Source organism: Anguilla anguilla, chromosome 16 (genome assembly GCF_013347855.1).
Source record: "Anguilla anguilla isolate fAngAng1 chromosome 16, fAngAng1.pri, whole genome shotgun sequence".
NCBI classification, from domain to species: Eukaryota; Metazoa; Chordata; class Actinopteri; order Anguilliformes; family Anguillidae; genus Anguilla; species Anguilla anguilla.
Genome location: NC_049216.1, coordinates 7955645 through 7970303, shown reverse-complemented (window position 1 = coordinate 7970303; position 14659 = coordinate 7955645). Strand labels below are relative to the sequence as shown.

At 43.9% G+C, this 14659-nt stretch overlaps 1 protein-coding gene across 1 annotated transcript in view; it reads left to right on the top strand.

Moving 5' to 3' along the window:
* The window catches only part of cracr2b (calcium release activated channel regulator 2B), a 33656-nt gene that overhangs the window by 17115 nt on the left and 1882 nt on the right, over positions 1–14659 (top strand). The window contains exons 8-17 of the mRNA XM_035395292.1: positions 1–122; positions 2500–2571; positions 3941–3995; positions 7976–8055; positions 8434–8611; positions 9207–9342; positions 9690–9771; positions 11060–11174; positions 13580–13687; positions 14391–14467. The exon at positions 1–122 is cut by the window's left edge and continues 66 nt beyond it. Of these exons, the coding sequence (XP_035251183.1) occupies positions 1–122; positions 2500–2571; positions 3941–3995; positions 7976–8055; positions 8434–8611; positions 9207–9342; positions 9690–9771; positions 11060–11174; positions 13580–13687; positions 14391–14467 (1025 nt within the window). The remainder of the gene's footprint in view (positions 123–2499; positions 2572–3940; positions 3996–7975; positions 8056–8433; positions 8612–9206; positions 9343–9689; positions 9772–11059; positions 11175–13579; positions 13688–14390; positions 14468–14659) is intronic.

The window sequence follows — 14659 nt, the reverse complement described above, 5'->3', positions numbered from 1 at the left end:
CAGCGGCACAACTCAGACCTGCAGGAGCAGCTGGACACCAGCAGGGCGGAGCTAGAGGGCACACTGCAGCAGCTGGAGCAAATCCAGGCCAGCACCGCCTGCGAGCACAGGGGGCGAGAGAGGTAGGGGGAGGGAGGGAGGGAGAGAGATTCACATTCACCCTGAGGGATTTCAGACCTAGGGTGTCGGATATAAACTGAGATCACATCAGTACATACCCCCTGCTGCAGGGATGGAACTGATGCATGTGCATAACATCCGCAGTTTATTGTATTTGTTAGGATGGGATGCCAAGACGGACCGCTGATTTGAATACTGGGTGTGGCTGCTGCACCTGTGGGCCAGGTAGTTAAGCAACCGGAATGGCTTCAGTAAATCCCCAGCTGTTCAAATGGAGCTCATGCAAATTATAAGCATCGCCCAGGACAAGGGCTTCAAGTGAAGAAGTAAAGCTGGGCTAAGCGTCTGCTGTTAGCATAGTGACCGCCTTTCCTGCTGTAATTTGTACGCTTCAGAACCGTGCTGAACCGTATTTTGAACGTGATAAAACATCATGAAATAGGGCTGCTGGATGGCTCATTCCGTTCAACCACCATGCTCAAATCCAGACAGTGCCAGTACAGACTGTGGCCGGTTGCTCCGTAAGGGTGATGAGCACTTCGCAATTGCGTTGCCAGGGTTCGGTTTGTTAGAGGTCCGTGTTTAATCGCTCTCTAGCGACCCCTGCTGGTTGACCGGGTGCCTGCGGACTGCACGCTAAAGCCGCATATGAAAGGTCTTCCTCCGACTCCCTCTGCAGCCTGGAAAGGAAGCAGCTGGTGACCCCACGTGTTTTTGGGGGAAAACCGGATCTTCGCCCTCTCCTGAATTGGAGGCGGGGTTCGCCCGTGACCGTGGCTGAGGTTGCAGACAGCCGGCCATTCCGAATTGGAATGGGAATTGGCCATGTTCAGCCCCACATTGGGTGCCAAATATAATTTAAAAAAAGAAAGTTGTCTCAATGTAGAAATGCATTTAAAAGCAATATATTGGGTTTCAATTTGTAACGTTTGTGAACAAATCTTTTGCGTGAAGGGCTTTTTACAAGGGACGTGAAAACTGCGAGTGGCACTCTAAGAGACTAAAACCGCCAAACACAGCGCATCGTAACCATGGAGACATGATAAATGTTCTTCCATCATAGTACGTGGGGCAAAAATGCTGCCTCGGACAATTAACGTCAATTTTCACGGTTACTTAGTTAACTAGCTAACATTAGCATACATTTACTTTGAATAAAATTTAGATCCATCAAATTACGATACGTTACTGATCCACCTGCTCTTTCACAGATGCGTGTCCATGCAAAAGCTCACTTGTTGATGTCCTTGCAATTACTGGAAAAGGGGTCTTGCAGCTCTGGGAAATCACACACTGCGATAATGAGCTTTTTTATAATTTTTGCAAGCCGAGTGAGAACAGAATAAACGATGATTTTGTTGGTCTGGCAGCTTGCTGTTCACTAATTGGCCAGTTCTGTGGTAAAATGGTGGCTGAACAGGCAGGCGAGAGGACACGTGCGTGCGATGAGGACTCACGTGATACTTTCACAATACTTTAGCCCGCTTCCCACTCCGCCTGCCAATTCGGCTGCTCCTTCGCTCTCATCTCATTGAAGATGGATGACAACCAGACGGTTGGTGGGTTCTATGTTAAAAGCCCCTAAAGGAATACTATGCAGGATTTTTTAGCCTTGGTGTGGTCCTGTGTTTTCAATCAAAGAAGTCTCCGCGTCCATCTTCAACCCTGCCCACTCACCCTGAGTACCTCCCCTAGCTAGCTTTCTGGATAGCTAGAGGTAAAGTTTGTACTAGTCAATGAGCAACCGTGAGTGACAGTAAGAAGGCAGATTCAGTTATTGTAAGATTATAGCTTCATTAATTCCAATATGTTGAATGTACAGCTTAATTAATTCCAGTGTAATAGTGGTTTTATCGTTGGTACTTTTATTCTGAAAATTTTAGATCCTCACAAAAAACCTTACTGTCACGAGCTTCACACTGCAGATCCTAAAAAAAGGTCATTTTTTAGGTCTCCTTAATTATCTCAATTAGTCACTTAATGACTACCAGTTGAGCTGCAGCTTGAAACAAAAGCTTGCCCTCTGATAGGCTGCTTCTTCCATTGACTTATCCAGTGCTGTGCTTTCATTTAATATTGGAACGTGCCAGAAAGGCCGTGTGCATTACAATGAATCAAACTACAGCTTGCCGTAACTCTACGCGGCAGCCAATCTGAAAATAGTGCCTCTGTTTATAGCTAGCCTAAAACCTGAAAACGGATGCTGTTGTGTAAGAAGATAATATCACATTGGTCTAGTATCCTCTGTTATGTTATAAAAAGGGTGGAATATCCCTTTAATGCAGAAGTGCCAGTCTTAATGGGTTTGGCGCAATCCCACGTGCTACCATTTTAAATGACATCCAGGGGTGAGATTAACGGGTCTGTGTCTCCCCGCAGGGATGTGCTCAAGGTGTCCAAGAACATGCAGAAAGAAAAGGAGAGCCTGCTAAGACAACTGGAGCTTCTCAGGTACATATGTCTGTCTGTCTGTCTGTATTTGTGTCTGTCTGTCTGCCTGTCTGTATTTGTGTTTGTATTTGTCTGTCTGTCTGCCTGCCTGTCTGTATTTGTATTTGTATTTGTGTCTGTCTGTCTACCTGTCTGTCTGTCTGTATTTGTGTCTGTCTGTCTGTCTGCCTGCTTGTCTGTATGTCTGTCTGTATTTGTGTCTGTATGTCAGCCTGTCTGCCTGCTTGTCTGTATGTCTGTCTGTATTTGTGTCTTTGTCCTTTAGTTTGGGTGTGCCTACATCTCTCTGCTGAAACAGACAGTGTCAGGTCGAATGGGTTTTCTGTTGACATATTGCAATATATCCAAATTGATAGAAATTTCTTCTGTACATGCTATCCTCTTTGGGCATGGCAATTCATTTTTGTCCCCAGTATGGGGCACGAGTCTCTAGTGTTAATTTAAAGAACCATATATTCCTCTATGCTGAAACCTACACTACAAGGGACATTCAATAATATTCAAAATAACATTTTAGAAAATAATTTCACTTTAATAGTATTTAATTTAAATACTTAAACATTTTTCTGCTAGGTCTCAGGAGGGTACTGGTGGCCTTTTTCTTGTTAGAGAAAGATGAAAAGGTGCCACGTGACTGATTGAAAGGGGTTTTGTTCCTAAAGCCAATTCCCTCATAGTGAATATTTAATTTATGCTGATGTAATATGAGTGTCTCATCTTCATTAATAATTCATACACCTCGGGCGAGACTGTGGCACCCCCTAGCGGGGAAGCCGATGAGCCCCCCCTCCACCCCCACCCCCCTGTGTGGCCAGGGGTCTGTCTCCCATCAGTGCCAGTCTCTGTGCTGTGAGTCTGTCTTTACCTGTACCCTCTCTGCCCCCCCATCCCCAAAGAAATTGGAAAAATTCAAAAGGAGGGCAGACTGTCTGCAGTACTTACTAACAACTAAAGTAAAACTTACAAACTAACAAACTAAAACTGACTAACTGACTAACAAACTAAAACTAACTGACTAACACTAACAAACTAAAACTAACTGACTAAAACTAACAAACAAACTAAAGCTCACTAACTGACTAAAACTTACAAACTAACTATAACTGACTAAGTGACTAACAAACTAAAACTGACTGACTAATACTAACAAACTAAAACTAACTGACTAAAACTAACAAACTAACTAACAAACTAAAGCTAACAGACTAAAACTAACTAACTAACAAACTAAAACTAAGTAACTGACTAAAACTAACTAACTAACTAGAACTAACTAACTAAACTAAAAAATAAAACCAATTTGCCAAGCTGTAGTCATCAGGCAACATTGCTTAACATGCCCTCCCGCCCTGTGTTGTCTTTCTCTCAGGGAGATGAACAAGAGGCTACGCGATGAGAAGGACTCCCAGCAGCCGCAGAGGAGGGTTAGTTGCAGACGCACACTTGCCGTCCCACAATGCCACTGTGGACGTGCTCACTCTTTCTGGGCTCAGCCCTTCTAGAAACTTCTGCCTGGGGCCGGGAGCCTTTAGAGCCTTTCTACTGGCTGCTCCGAACCTGCGTTTGACCTTTGACCCTTCAAGCCTGTGCTGCTTTGCTCTGCTCCGGACGTACGTGACGTTCGTTTTGGCTCTCGCCTGGGAATACGCTTCATTCGTTTTCACTAGCCCGCCGCTGAATGTGCCGGCCTCGCTTGGAATAACACGGTGCTATTTTAACCTGTTCGCCTTCAGTAAACAGCTGTAGGACTGAGAACCCATGTACTTTGTCAAGGCCTCTCGTCTTTCAAGAAGGAAAGAAAAACGTTTCTCTCTCAGGTTATGCCACACCCATCAATCACCTTCATTGTTTGTTGAGGCCCCGCAGCTGATTTATTTATATTTTTTTGCCTCGGTCTGAAATGACTGATGGTCAAGGATCGGCAAATATTTGCAGAACATAAACTACAAAAACCTCAAAAATACAAAATCAGCCTTGAACTACAATCAAAATGGTGGAGGCATTAGATTGCATTGCTGGTGGTGCAGAGGTAACCATAGCAACAACGATTTGAACAAAAACAAAAAACCCTATTACATATGAAGTGCATACACGATGAAGTACTACCAACGGTCATCCAAGCGTGCGGATTAGCTCGAAGACGGAGCTTGGCACGAGCATGCGGATTTTCCACCGAGTTATCTCCCGCCACGGCTGTAGCCCAGAACGTATTGGGATGCCAGATTGCAGGAGCAGGGTGCTGAAGCCAGCTATGCCCACAGTGAAACCAAGCAGGACTTAGAAACAGTCCACCCGGAGCGTGCTTGACGTGGTAAAATCCGCTCCGGGATTTCATGCCAGCCTCTGCTCTTGGTTATTTAATTAATCCCCATAATCTGTTTGTTTTGACATTTTTGATGAGGTCGTGAGCCACAGTTGCATATTGCACGTGTATCGTCGTGTGAGAATGTGTCACTGTGGTCCAACAGAAGAACGAACCGGACGCTGGTGTACCGTGTACAGCAATTTAGAAAAGTTCGCCGGAACAGCTGGTCGGAGCAAAAAACAGCAAGCATACGCCGGATCTTCAGGAGTGGAGTTGCGCTCATCCAAAGTATGCTGTTGGGTACATAAAGTGCAGTTTTTTAGTGGCAGCCTCTCGGGGGGGGGAAAAAAGTAGGAAAACGTTCCTAAAAAGGTGCAAACGCTTGTCACTGGGGTGGCACCCTGTAGGTACTATTGTACTCCTAGCCAGCAATACATAATTAATTTGTACCTTGCTTTTGCTTGTGTAAGGTAACTTATTAGTACCCAAATAGGACATTATTGAACATTCAGGGTACGTTTTGGAAATGTGTTCCTTAATGAACCGAAGTGTACCTCCACTCTACCGTTATTTCTGAGAGTGTATTTAACGTAGAGGGTCCAGTGTAACTCTTCCTCTGTGGGTTTGTGTTTAAACGCTTGGGGCTGAAGGTTTCTGTCTCGCCGGGAGCAGCTTACCGGCGTCTCTCTCTCTGGTGAACGCTCAAGAAGATTTCAGACGAGCGGGCAGGAAACACAAAATGGATCCTGCGTGAATTTAGACAGATGGCGGCCTTCGTGCCGCTATGCCGATGGCGAAAGGTCAATAACGCGTCGTACTGATCAATGTCGGCCTTGTTTTTCCCGGGTTTTCTCTGCATGTGTCCTTGAAGTGTGATTATTGATTGTCTTTTTTTTTTGGTAGTGATTTGGTCCATCAAAAGCTGTTGGTGTGGGTCCTTAAATTAATGCTAGGTAATGACACTGATTTGCAAGGTCTGGAATATTCCACAGTACACCAGTCCAGATGTTACTGTATGTTGACAAAATGTAAATGTGTTTGACTAATCCGGTGAATGCAGTACTGATGAACAGATACTAGTCTATTATTATGAACTCTTATATAGACTGTATATTCAAAGCCAGTACCAGTTCTCATGGACAGTAGCTTTCTGGTCTTAATTCTTCCTGAAGTCAGGTGATTTGTGACCCCCTCCTAGTCTTACCTCGTTTCAAATGAAATAAGGTAATTAGAAACACTCGTGTTTTGAGTTGAACTAGACTGCCCTCTAGTGTGATCTTAAGTCATTACATGCTCAAGTTGTCATGTGATTGTTGCTAAGGTTTCACAGGTCAAACTGCCTTAGCCCGCCCCCGTCTCCCCCATATTTTTATGCAAGGCCATTATATTTTCTAAAATATTCTTCACTGCACACAAAAACTGTAGAAAATAAACAATACAAGTACTGAGCTGTATTGTATGTAAAAATTTAGGAAATTATTTTATATTAATATTGTTACTCCAAGAAAATTTTTTGTCTTTAACAAGTACTTTGTTTTCCAAAGTGCAATCAGAGAAAATTTGCAAAAATCTGAAATTTCCGAGCTAAGATGAACAATCCACCACCCCCCCTCCCCCATATCAACAGCTTTGTGACAATACTGACTGAAAAATGACACTTACTGACACTATAATGTGGCCTATAATGCATTTCTTATCACAAAAGACAGTTGGGGAAATTAATTAATAGATCAATCTCAATCTTTTTGTTGCAAGGTAAAGAGCTTCATGCAGGCTTAATACACAAGCTCTTTTGCTGAAAAGGAAAAAAATAATCATATTAATGTTCAATCTGTCAATAAGTCCAGATATGAACTTTCTCGCTAATTCCAGAATATTTGGAATATATTTATGAATGATCAAATGCTTTTATCCCAAACATTTGAACAAAGGTAAGGACAAATTGTTTACACAATCACTCGTTTAATAAACAAACAGCCATCCGTTCTTATTTGTCTGTAAATCCCTGAATGTGATTACAAGTGTATCCGTTTCAAAGTGTGCATGCAGATATTCTTTTGTACATGAATACTCTTCATTTTGTCTGTGTGTGTGCTTCATTTTGTTAGAGGGTGTTTGCTAGTGTATGCTAGTTGGTCCATAGCAATGATAATCTTAGAGGAGATCAAATTTATTTTTGTCTCTAAATTTGCCTTTGCAGTGTGGTGTGAATGTAGGCCTCTGAACAAAACGTTGTGGAGCTTCGATCTGTAGACGAATAAAAGAACTTGACTGAACTTTTCTGATGCTCTGTGTCTCCTCATTGCATCTGCATGCACGTTCACACGCTTGTGTATGTCCTAGTGCATCCTCGCTTCTAGCGAATGTAAATTATTCCTTCTCTGAATGTGGGATTTATTATTTTTTGTACAAGTGCCATTCCTGTCTGGTGACCTGATCCATGTCCTGGAGCTGTTTGAATAAAAACCGAGTTCAGATTAATCAGGTCTCAATCAGACTTCTAAAGTTTCATGGGTTTACAAACTACTTAAATGGCACGTCGCTTTGTGGAAGCACCAAGCAGTCATAAAACAGCTATTTAAGTTTTTTGACTAAATTTTCACTTTTATTTATTTTACAAGTGAAAGATATGCCATTATAGGAAACAGTTTAGTGCATAAGCAGTTTGACCTAATACAGACAACTTTCCATGGAATGATGCTGGCTACATTTTAACAGAGCTGCATTAGCTTTACTTTGAGCCTGGGGGAGACCTCAGGAATCTTCCGGAACCAACAGCTGAGAAAGAGTCACAGGCTTATCGAAAACCAACACAGGTGAACGCTTTTAACCACCGTAACATTCATGTGTGATGTCCTATCTATAAACATGTATCTACATTATGGTATGATAACCCAGTATTTGTTAACAATGAGCTTATTATATTTTTTCAAATTTCAGTTGCAAGACACTTTGTAAACACTTCTGTGCTCAACACATGCAGTCGTGATACCTATGTAGAACAGTGTTCAGAACAGTGTTCAGTAAGTCTGCACTTGTACAATATCGAGCCTGACTGACACACTTGTATCTCCCTCTCTCTCTCTCTGTTTTTCTTAGACTTCTATTAGTAGGAGGCCTTTGCAGAAGCAAGGGTCAATAATAGGAAACTACTTAACGGAAGACAAGCCAATGAAAAGGTTAGTTTTTTTTTTTTTTTTTTTTACAAACATAATTTTGTTCGATTCTCCGCGTAACCCCCTTCTAAATCTGATTGTCTGGACAGCCCCTTGCATCTAAATCTGATTGACAGGACAGTCCCTTGCATTTAAATCTGATTCTTAATGCCCTCACTGAAAAAGATGGCTGAGTTCTTGGTCAAAGTCATGGTTAAACAAAGAGAAATAATAATGGATTCTGATATAAAGTATATGTTGGGGACGGAAAGGAGGTTTGGACACACAGGCTGCTGCACCACAGCACACAGCGTATTTTCCCTGGAATGTTCCAGATTAATGCGGATGCAGCTGGGTTTGGTTAGACTGAGGGAAACATGCGATGTCCCCTTGTTCAAACAGACAGCTCAGTGTCCCTGGGCAAGGCGACCATGCCTTTGAGGAAGTGATGTCGGAGCCTGACAGGAAGAAGCACGCGGCCAATGAGGGTGGGGATGAGGCTGATGGACAGCAGGAAGAGGCGAGGCACAGGCAGGGAGAGGCGGTGCAAAGGTCATCTGTGGGCCAGCTTGTGGGCACGGTAAGTTTGAGGGGTGCGGCACAGTTAAAAGGCCTTTAACGGGATTCTGAGGACCAATCAGAGATAGCCATTGACACAAGCTGCTAAAAGACAGTAAAGATTTAAAAGATACCAAATTCAAAAATGATTCCATCAGTATTACAACTGTGTAAATCCCCTATTTCATGAAGTAGTGAAGAGTATGGCTCACTGAAACAGGGCCTGTCATGATAAATCTTTTTGTGATGCAAACTGGCTGTTGTCGTCACAGGAAGAGACGTGCAAGTAGGTGTTTAAGAATGCTTCACAGCAACATAATTGCAGAATAAAGCTGGACATTTTAAAACTAGGTAAATAATAAGGGCATATAAAACCTATACTAATGCACTATATATTACAGGCATTTAGCAGACACTCTTATCCAGCATTATTATTATTATTGCATCCATTTATAAAGCTGGATATATACTGAAGCAATGCAGGTTAAGTACCTTGCTCAAGGGTACAACGGCAGTGTCCTACTCGGGAATCGAACCTGTGACCTTTGGGTTATTAATGAATGAATATTAATATATGAATATTACAGAAACCGCATGTCTGTATCTCTCCTCCTCAGTCTCTCCCGCAGTCTTTGGGCAGTCCACAGCGGGTCTTCAAGGTCGTGTTCCTGGGAAACTCTGGTGTGGGCAAGACCGCCTTCATCCATCGGTACTGCAGCGGGCACTTCCCCAATCACCTGAACACAACTGTCGGTGAGTCAGAGAGAGAGAGAGAGAGAGAGAAAGACCAAGAAAGAGACCCACCCAGTTACTGCTGTTGATGACAGTTATATATTTCCAGGTGTAATGTCTAGTTTTGATTACATGTATAGATTTCCAGGTGTAATGTCTAGTTTTGATTGCAGGTGTAGATGTTCAGGTGTAATGTCTTGTGTTGATGACAGGTATAGATTTCCAGGTGTAATGTTTTGTGTTGACTGCAGGTATAGATTTTCGGGTGTAATGTCTTTTGTTGATGACAGGTATAGATTTTCGGGTGTAATGTCTTTTGTTGATGACAGGTATAGATTTTCAGGTGTAATGTCTTTTGTTGATTGCAGGTATAGATTTCCAGGTGCGCAGTGTGATGCTGGACTCCACCCCTATTGCCTTGCAGCTCTGGGACACTGCAGGGCAGGAGAGGTTAGCCCCGCCCCTTTAAGATCCCTGTGAAATGGAAATATTTACTTTATGGAACTTTGACGTTTTGTTCACCAACAAGCACTTTAAATAACTGATGACTTAAAATACCAAACACACCAATAGCCAGGAGATACTGTGGCCCTCTAGGACTGGAATCTGATAAACCTAGCTGTAGTGCCAGGATGTATAGTGTTAGATGTAGCACCGATAGGGCTAAGTGAACTGCATTTATATAGCGGATTTTCCAGTGACATCTGCACAAAGTGCTTTACAATGAATGCACCAACGGCGATCAAGGTGCCAACCAGCTCACTGCGAGCAATCAGGGGTAAGGTGTCTTGCTCAGAAGACGAACCTTCCAGTTCCAGACGACTGCTCTACATCCTGAGCTGATGTACTGTAACCTTAATAATACTAACTAAGTGTTTCCTTTGGTTTTAATCCATCAATAATGAAATTGTCTTAAATCTGCAGGTTTGCAGATTGCTTATAAAATCACAAGGGGGGGGGGGGGGGGGCGGGTGGGGGTGGGTGTGGGGGTGGTATTCCATGATGCAGAATTACTGATTTAGCTGGATAACTGCATTGAGTAAAACCCACAATTGCTCTTTTCACTTCAGTCCATGTTCCAGATTTGGGAGGTTTTCGGGTTTTACTGCAGTTATCCAGCTAACTGAGTAATCCCGCTAACTCAGTAATCAACACTATCTCAGTAATTAACACTAACTCAGTAATCCCGCTATCTCAGTAATCCCACGAGCTCAGTAATCCTGCTAAATCAGTAATCCCGCTAAATCAGTAATACCACTAGCTCAGTAATACCACGAGCTCAGTAATCCTGCTAACTCAGTAATCCCACGAGCTCAGTAATCCTGCTAAATCAGTAATCCCACTAAATCAGTAATACCACTAACTCAGTAATCCTGCTAACTCAGTAATACCACTAACTCAGTAATCCCACTAGCTCAGTAATACCACTAACTCAGTAATCCCACTAGCTCAGTAATACCACTAACTCAGTAATCCCGCTAACTCAGTAATCTCGCTAGCTCGGTAATCCCGCTAAATCGGTAACCCTGCTAACTCAGTCATCCCGCTAGCTCAGTAATCCTGCTAGCTCAGTAATCCCGCTAACTCAGTAATCCTGCTAGCTCAATAATCCCGCTAACTCAGTAATCCCGCTAATTCAGTAATCCTGCTAGCTCAGTAATTCCGCTTCGTGAACCAGGGCCCAGAAATTCCTGGGTCCTGGCATGTTCCCCTCACCCCCACCTCACCTCCCCAACAGGTTCCGCAGCATCACCCAGCAGTACTTCCGCAAGGCAGACGGAATCCTGGCCATGTACGACATCACAAAGTACTTCTCCTTCACCGCAGTGCGGGAGTGGCTGGATTCCCTAAAGGTGAGTGTAAGCACAAACTCTCCTGCAGTACTTACCTGCAGAACTCACCTGAAACAAATTGCTTTACAGATCACTTCTCTGTTCTTACTCCGGTTCACTTGCTCAGTTCTGACGAATAACATTACATTACATTTATTTGCAGACGCTTTTATCCAAAGCGACGTTCAATAAATGCATACCAAAGGTCATTGGAACAACTACAATCACAGGTCCGATAAGGTACAATACTCATTTTGTACAGTTATTCATAGCCATGAACACATTAAGCCCAGTTTACACAGTAAACATTACTCTGGCCTAATCTATCCTAAGTCAAACTAGGAGGCATTACAAGCTACAACATCAGGACAATGACACAAGGCACAATACGTGCTGGATGGAGGTACATGTAACATGAGTGGCACAGGAGGTACACGTGCAGCATGACAGAGGGGGAATTTAAGTGATAGAAATGTTCTGCAGTGTGGTGATAGTTAGTTAATCCAGGTATAGTCTGAAGAGATATCGTCTGAATAAATGGGGGAGGAGAGTAAGTGTTGCTTCAGGAGTGTCGAGCTCAGTCTCTGGAGGTGGTACTTGCATCCAGGTCGTCGGTTGTCCTGGGAGTTAATCGGAAGTACACGTGTACGTCCGTGGGACCGCCATCGCACACGCCAGATGTGGTTTCCCCCACGCGGGCCCATCCGTACAATAAGTGCTGGCTTTTGTTTCCGACCAATTACCTTAGTGTTTGTTTTCTGACCGCTCTGTGTACTGCACTGGTTCACTCCTGTACTCGATCACAGTAAAGTCTTTAGGATACACTTGCAGTCTGCAGCCATAGATAGTGCTTATACAAATGTCAGATCAGGATATCCATCCGTTATCTATACCCGCTCATCCTGGTCAGGGTCGCGGGGGGTGCTGGAGCCTGTCCCAGTGTGCATTGGGTGAGAGGCAGGAATACACCCTGGACAGGTTGGCAATCTATCACAGGGCACACACACCATCCACTCACACACTCATACCTATGGGCAATTTAGGGCCTCCAATCGGCCTACCTGCATGTCTTTGGACTGTGGGAGGAAACCGGAGTACCCGGAGGAAACTCACACAGACTTGGCGAGAACATGCATACTCCACACAGAAAGGCCCAGGTTGGAATTGAACCCACAACCTTCTTCCGTGGGGCGACAGTGCTACCCACTGCACCACTGTTCCACCCAGATCAAGATATGATTGAGCAAATTAAAGAAGCAAAAGTACTTAACCTGAATTGCTTCAGTAAATATCCAGCTGTAGAAATGTATTGCATGTAAACAAGCAGGCTGTGAAAGTCTGGATTCAAGCTTCTGCTAAACGTCTACATAAATGTAATGCATAGTTTTACTGTTATATATGCTTGTTGTTATTGTCTGCTGTCAGCCCATTGGTTGGCTGTGCAGGTGTATGTGATATAAGCTCACATAAGAAAATGACTGAGCACAGTATAAAAAAAAGAAAGAAATTGGTTCACAAAAATGAATTGTTCCATATGGTGTAAACGTAGCCTTAAAGCAGATGTATGCAGCACGTATTGCATATTAGCAGCTAGTTCTAGGAGCGAAGCACATCTCTCGCACGTATGCACTGGTTCTGTTTTATTTGCATCTCTTTCTCATTCTCTTCATTTGCAACAGACTATAAATCATCACGCATTTTACTGTTGCTTCATTACATCATTTGACATAATGACTTGAAGTAATGTGTTTTCATCAAAGTCTCCTAATAATTGATAATGAATTGCACACATTGCATTCTGAAACAGTCTGCAATTTCTTCACTGGTATTGCTCATCATATGTTCCCACAGAATACTTGTGAGATGGTCCATTAACCATGATGCTGGCATCCAAAGCAGCACATTTTCATTTAAAAATTGTTCTTGTAAAACCGTGTTCTTGGTCTTGTAAAAACTTGTTCTGTGGATGGTCTCGCCACCTGTGTGTCTCTGTCCCTCCACAATGTGCTTTATCGCGCCGCAAATGAGAGGAAACGCTACAGCGTTCTGTCTCCTCTGTGACTCAGGGACAGGTGTCTGAGACAGCATTTCGTGTCTCCTCTGTGACTCAGGGACAGGTGTCTGAGACAGAGTTCTGTTTCTCCTCTGTGACTCAGGGACAGGTGTCTGAGACAGAGTTCTGTTTCTCCTCTGTGACTCAGGGACAGGTGTCTGAGACAGCATTTTGTGTCTACTCTGTGACTCAGGGACAGGTGTCTGAGACAGAGTTCTGTTTCTCCTCTGAGACTCAGGGACAGGTGTCTGAGACAGAGTTCCGTGTCTCCTCTCTGACTCTGGGGCGGGTGTCTGAGACAGAGTTCCGTGTCTCCTCTGTGACTCTGGGGCGGGTGTCTGAGACAGAGTTCTGTGTCTCCTCTGTGACTCAGGGCCGGGTGTCTGAGGGCACGGTGCTGCTGCTGATTGGTAACAAGGCTGACATCGCGGAGGGGAGCGAGAGGGAGGTCACCGCCAGAGAGGGACGACGCCTGGCAGAGGTGATGTCTTGCCTTTGACAGGCACCCATACAGCTTAGGCCTCGACTGAAGTTTAGGCCTCGACTGAAGCTCAGGCTTTGACTGAAGCTTAGGCTTCGACTGAAGTTTAGGCCTCGACTGAAGCTTAGGCTTTGACTGAAGCTTAGGCTTCGACTGAAGTTTAGGCCTCGACTGAAGCTTAGGCTTTGACTGAAGCTTAGGCTTCGACTGAAGTTTAGGCCTCGACTGAAGCTTAGGCTTTGACTAAAGCTTAGGCCTCGACTGAAGTTTAGGCCTCGACTGAAGTTTAGGCCTCGACTGAAGCTTAGGCCTCGACTGAAGCAGAGGTTTCAGCTAAAGTCACAAATTAAAAAAATGTTTGTTTGTTTAAAATGTCAAATAAAAGCTTGAGATTAGTTTCACCCACTGGAGAAAGTACAACTGCATGTAAGTCAACACAAAAATGACTAATGCCTTAGAAATGCATTTCATTTGTGTTTCATTGCGAGAGCCTTGAGTGAGAAGAGCAGTAGTCAACATGCGAAGCCTGTCACAGTGACAAAATGTCCTCCAGCTTTTCTAAACCCGTCTTGAAAACAAATGTCTCCATTTGTGCTGTGTGTGCTGTGGATGTTGTGTGTTGTGTTGCTGTCCGCTGCGTCATGTTGTGCGTTGCGCTGCTGTTTTGGGTTGTGTTGCGTGCACGTGTGCAACGTGCGAGCAGGAGTACCAGGCCGTGTTCTACGAGTGCAGTGCCAAGACTGGGCATAACGTCGAGGAGCCGATGACGCACCTGGCCAGGTAGACACGCCTCCTGGTTTGCCTCCATTTTGACTCTCACTGTCAATAATCTGCAGGATAACAGCAGTAATTTATCATCCGACCTTTTTCACTGTACCCTACACTGGAACCCTGGTACAATGTTACAATCACACACTGTCAGTTATTTTCATTTTCAATTAGCTGAGAAACATACATATTTTGTCAAAATAT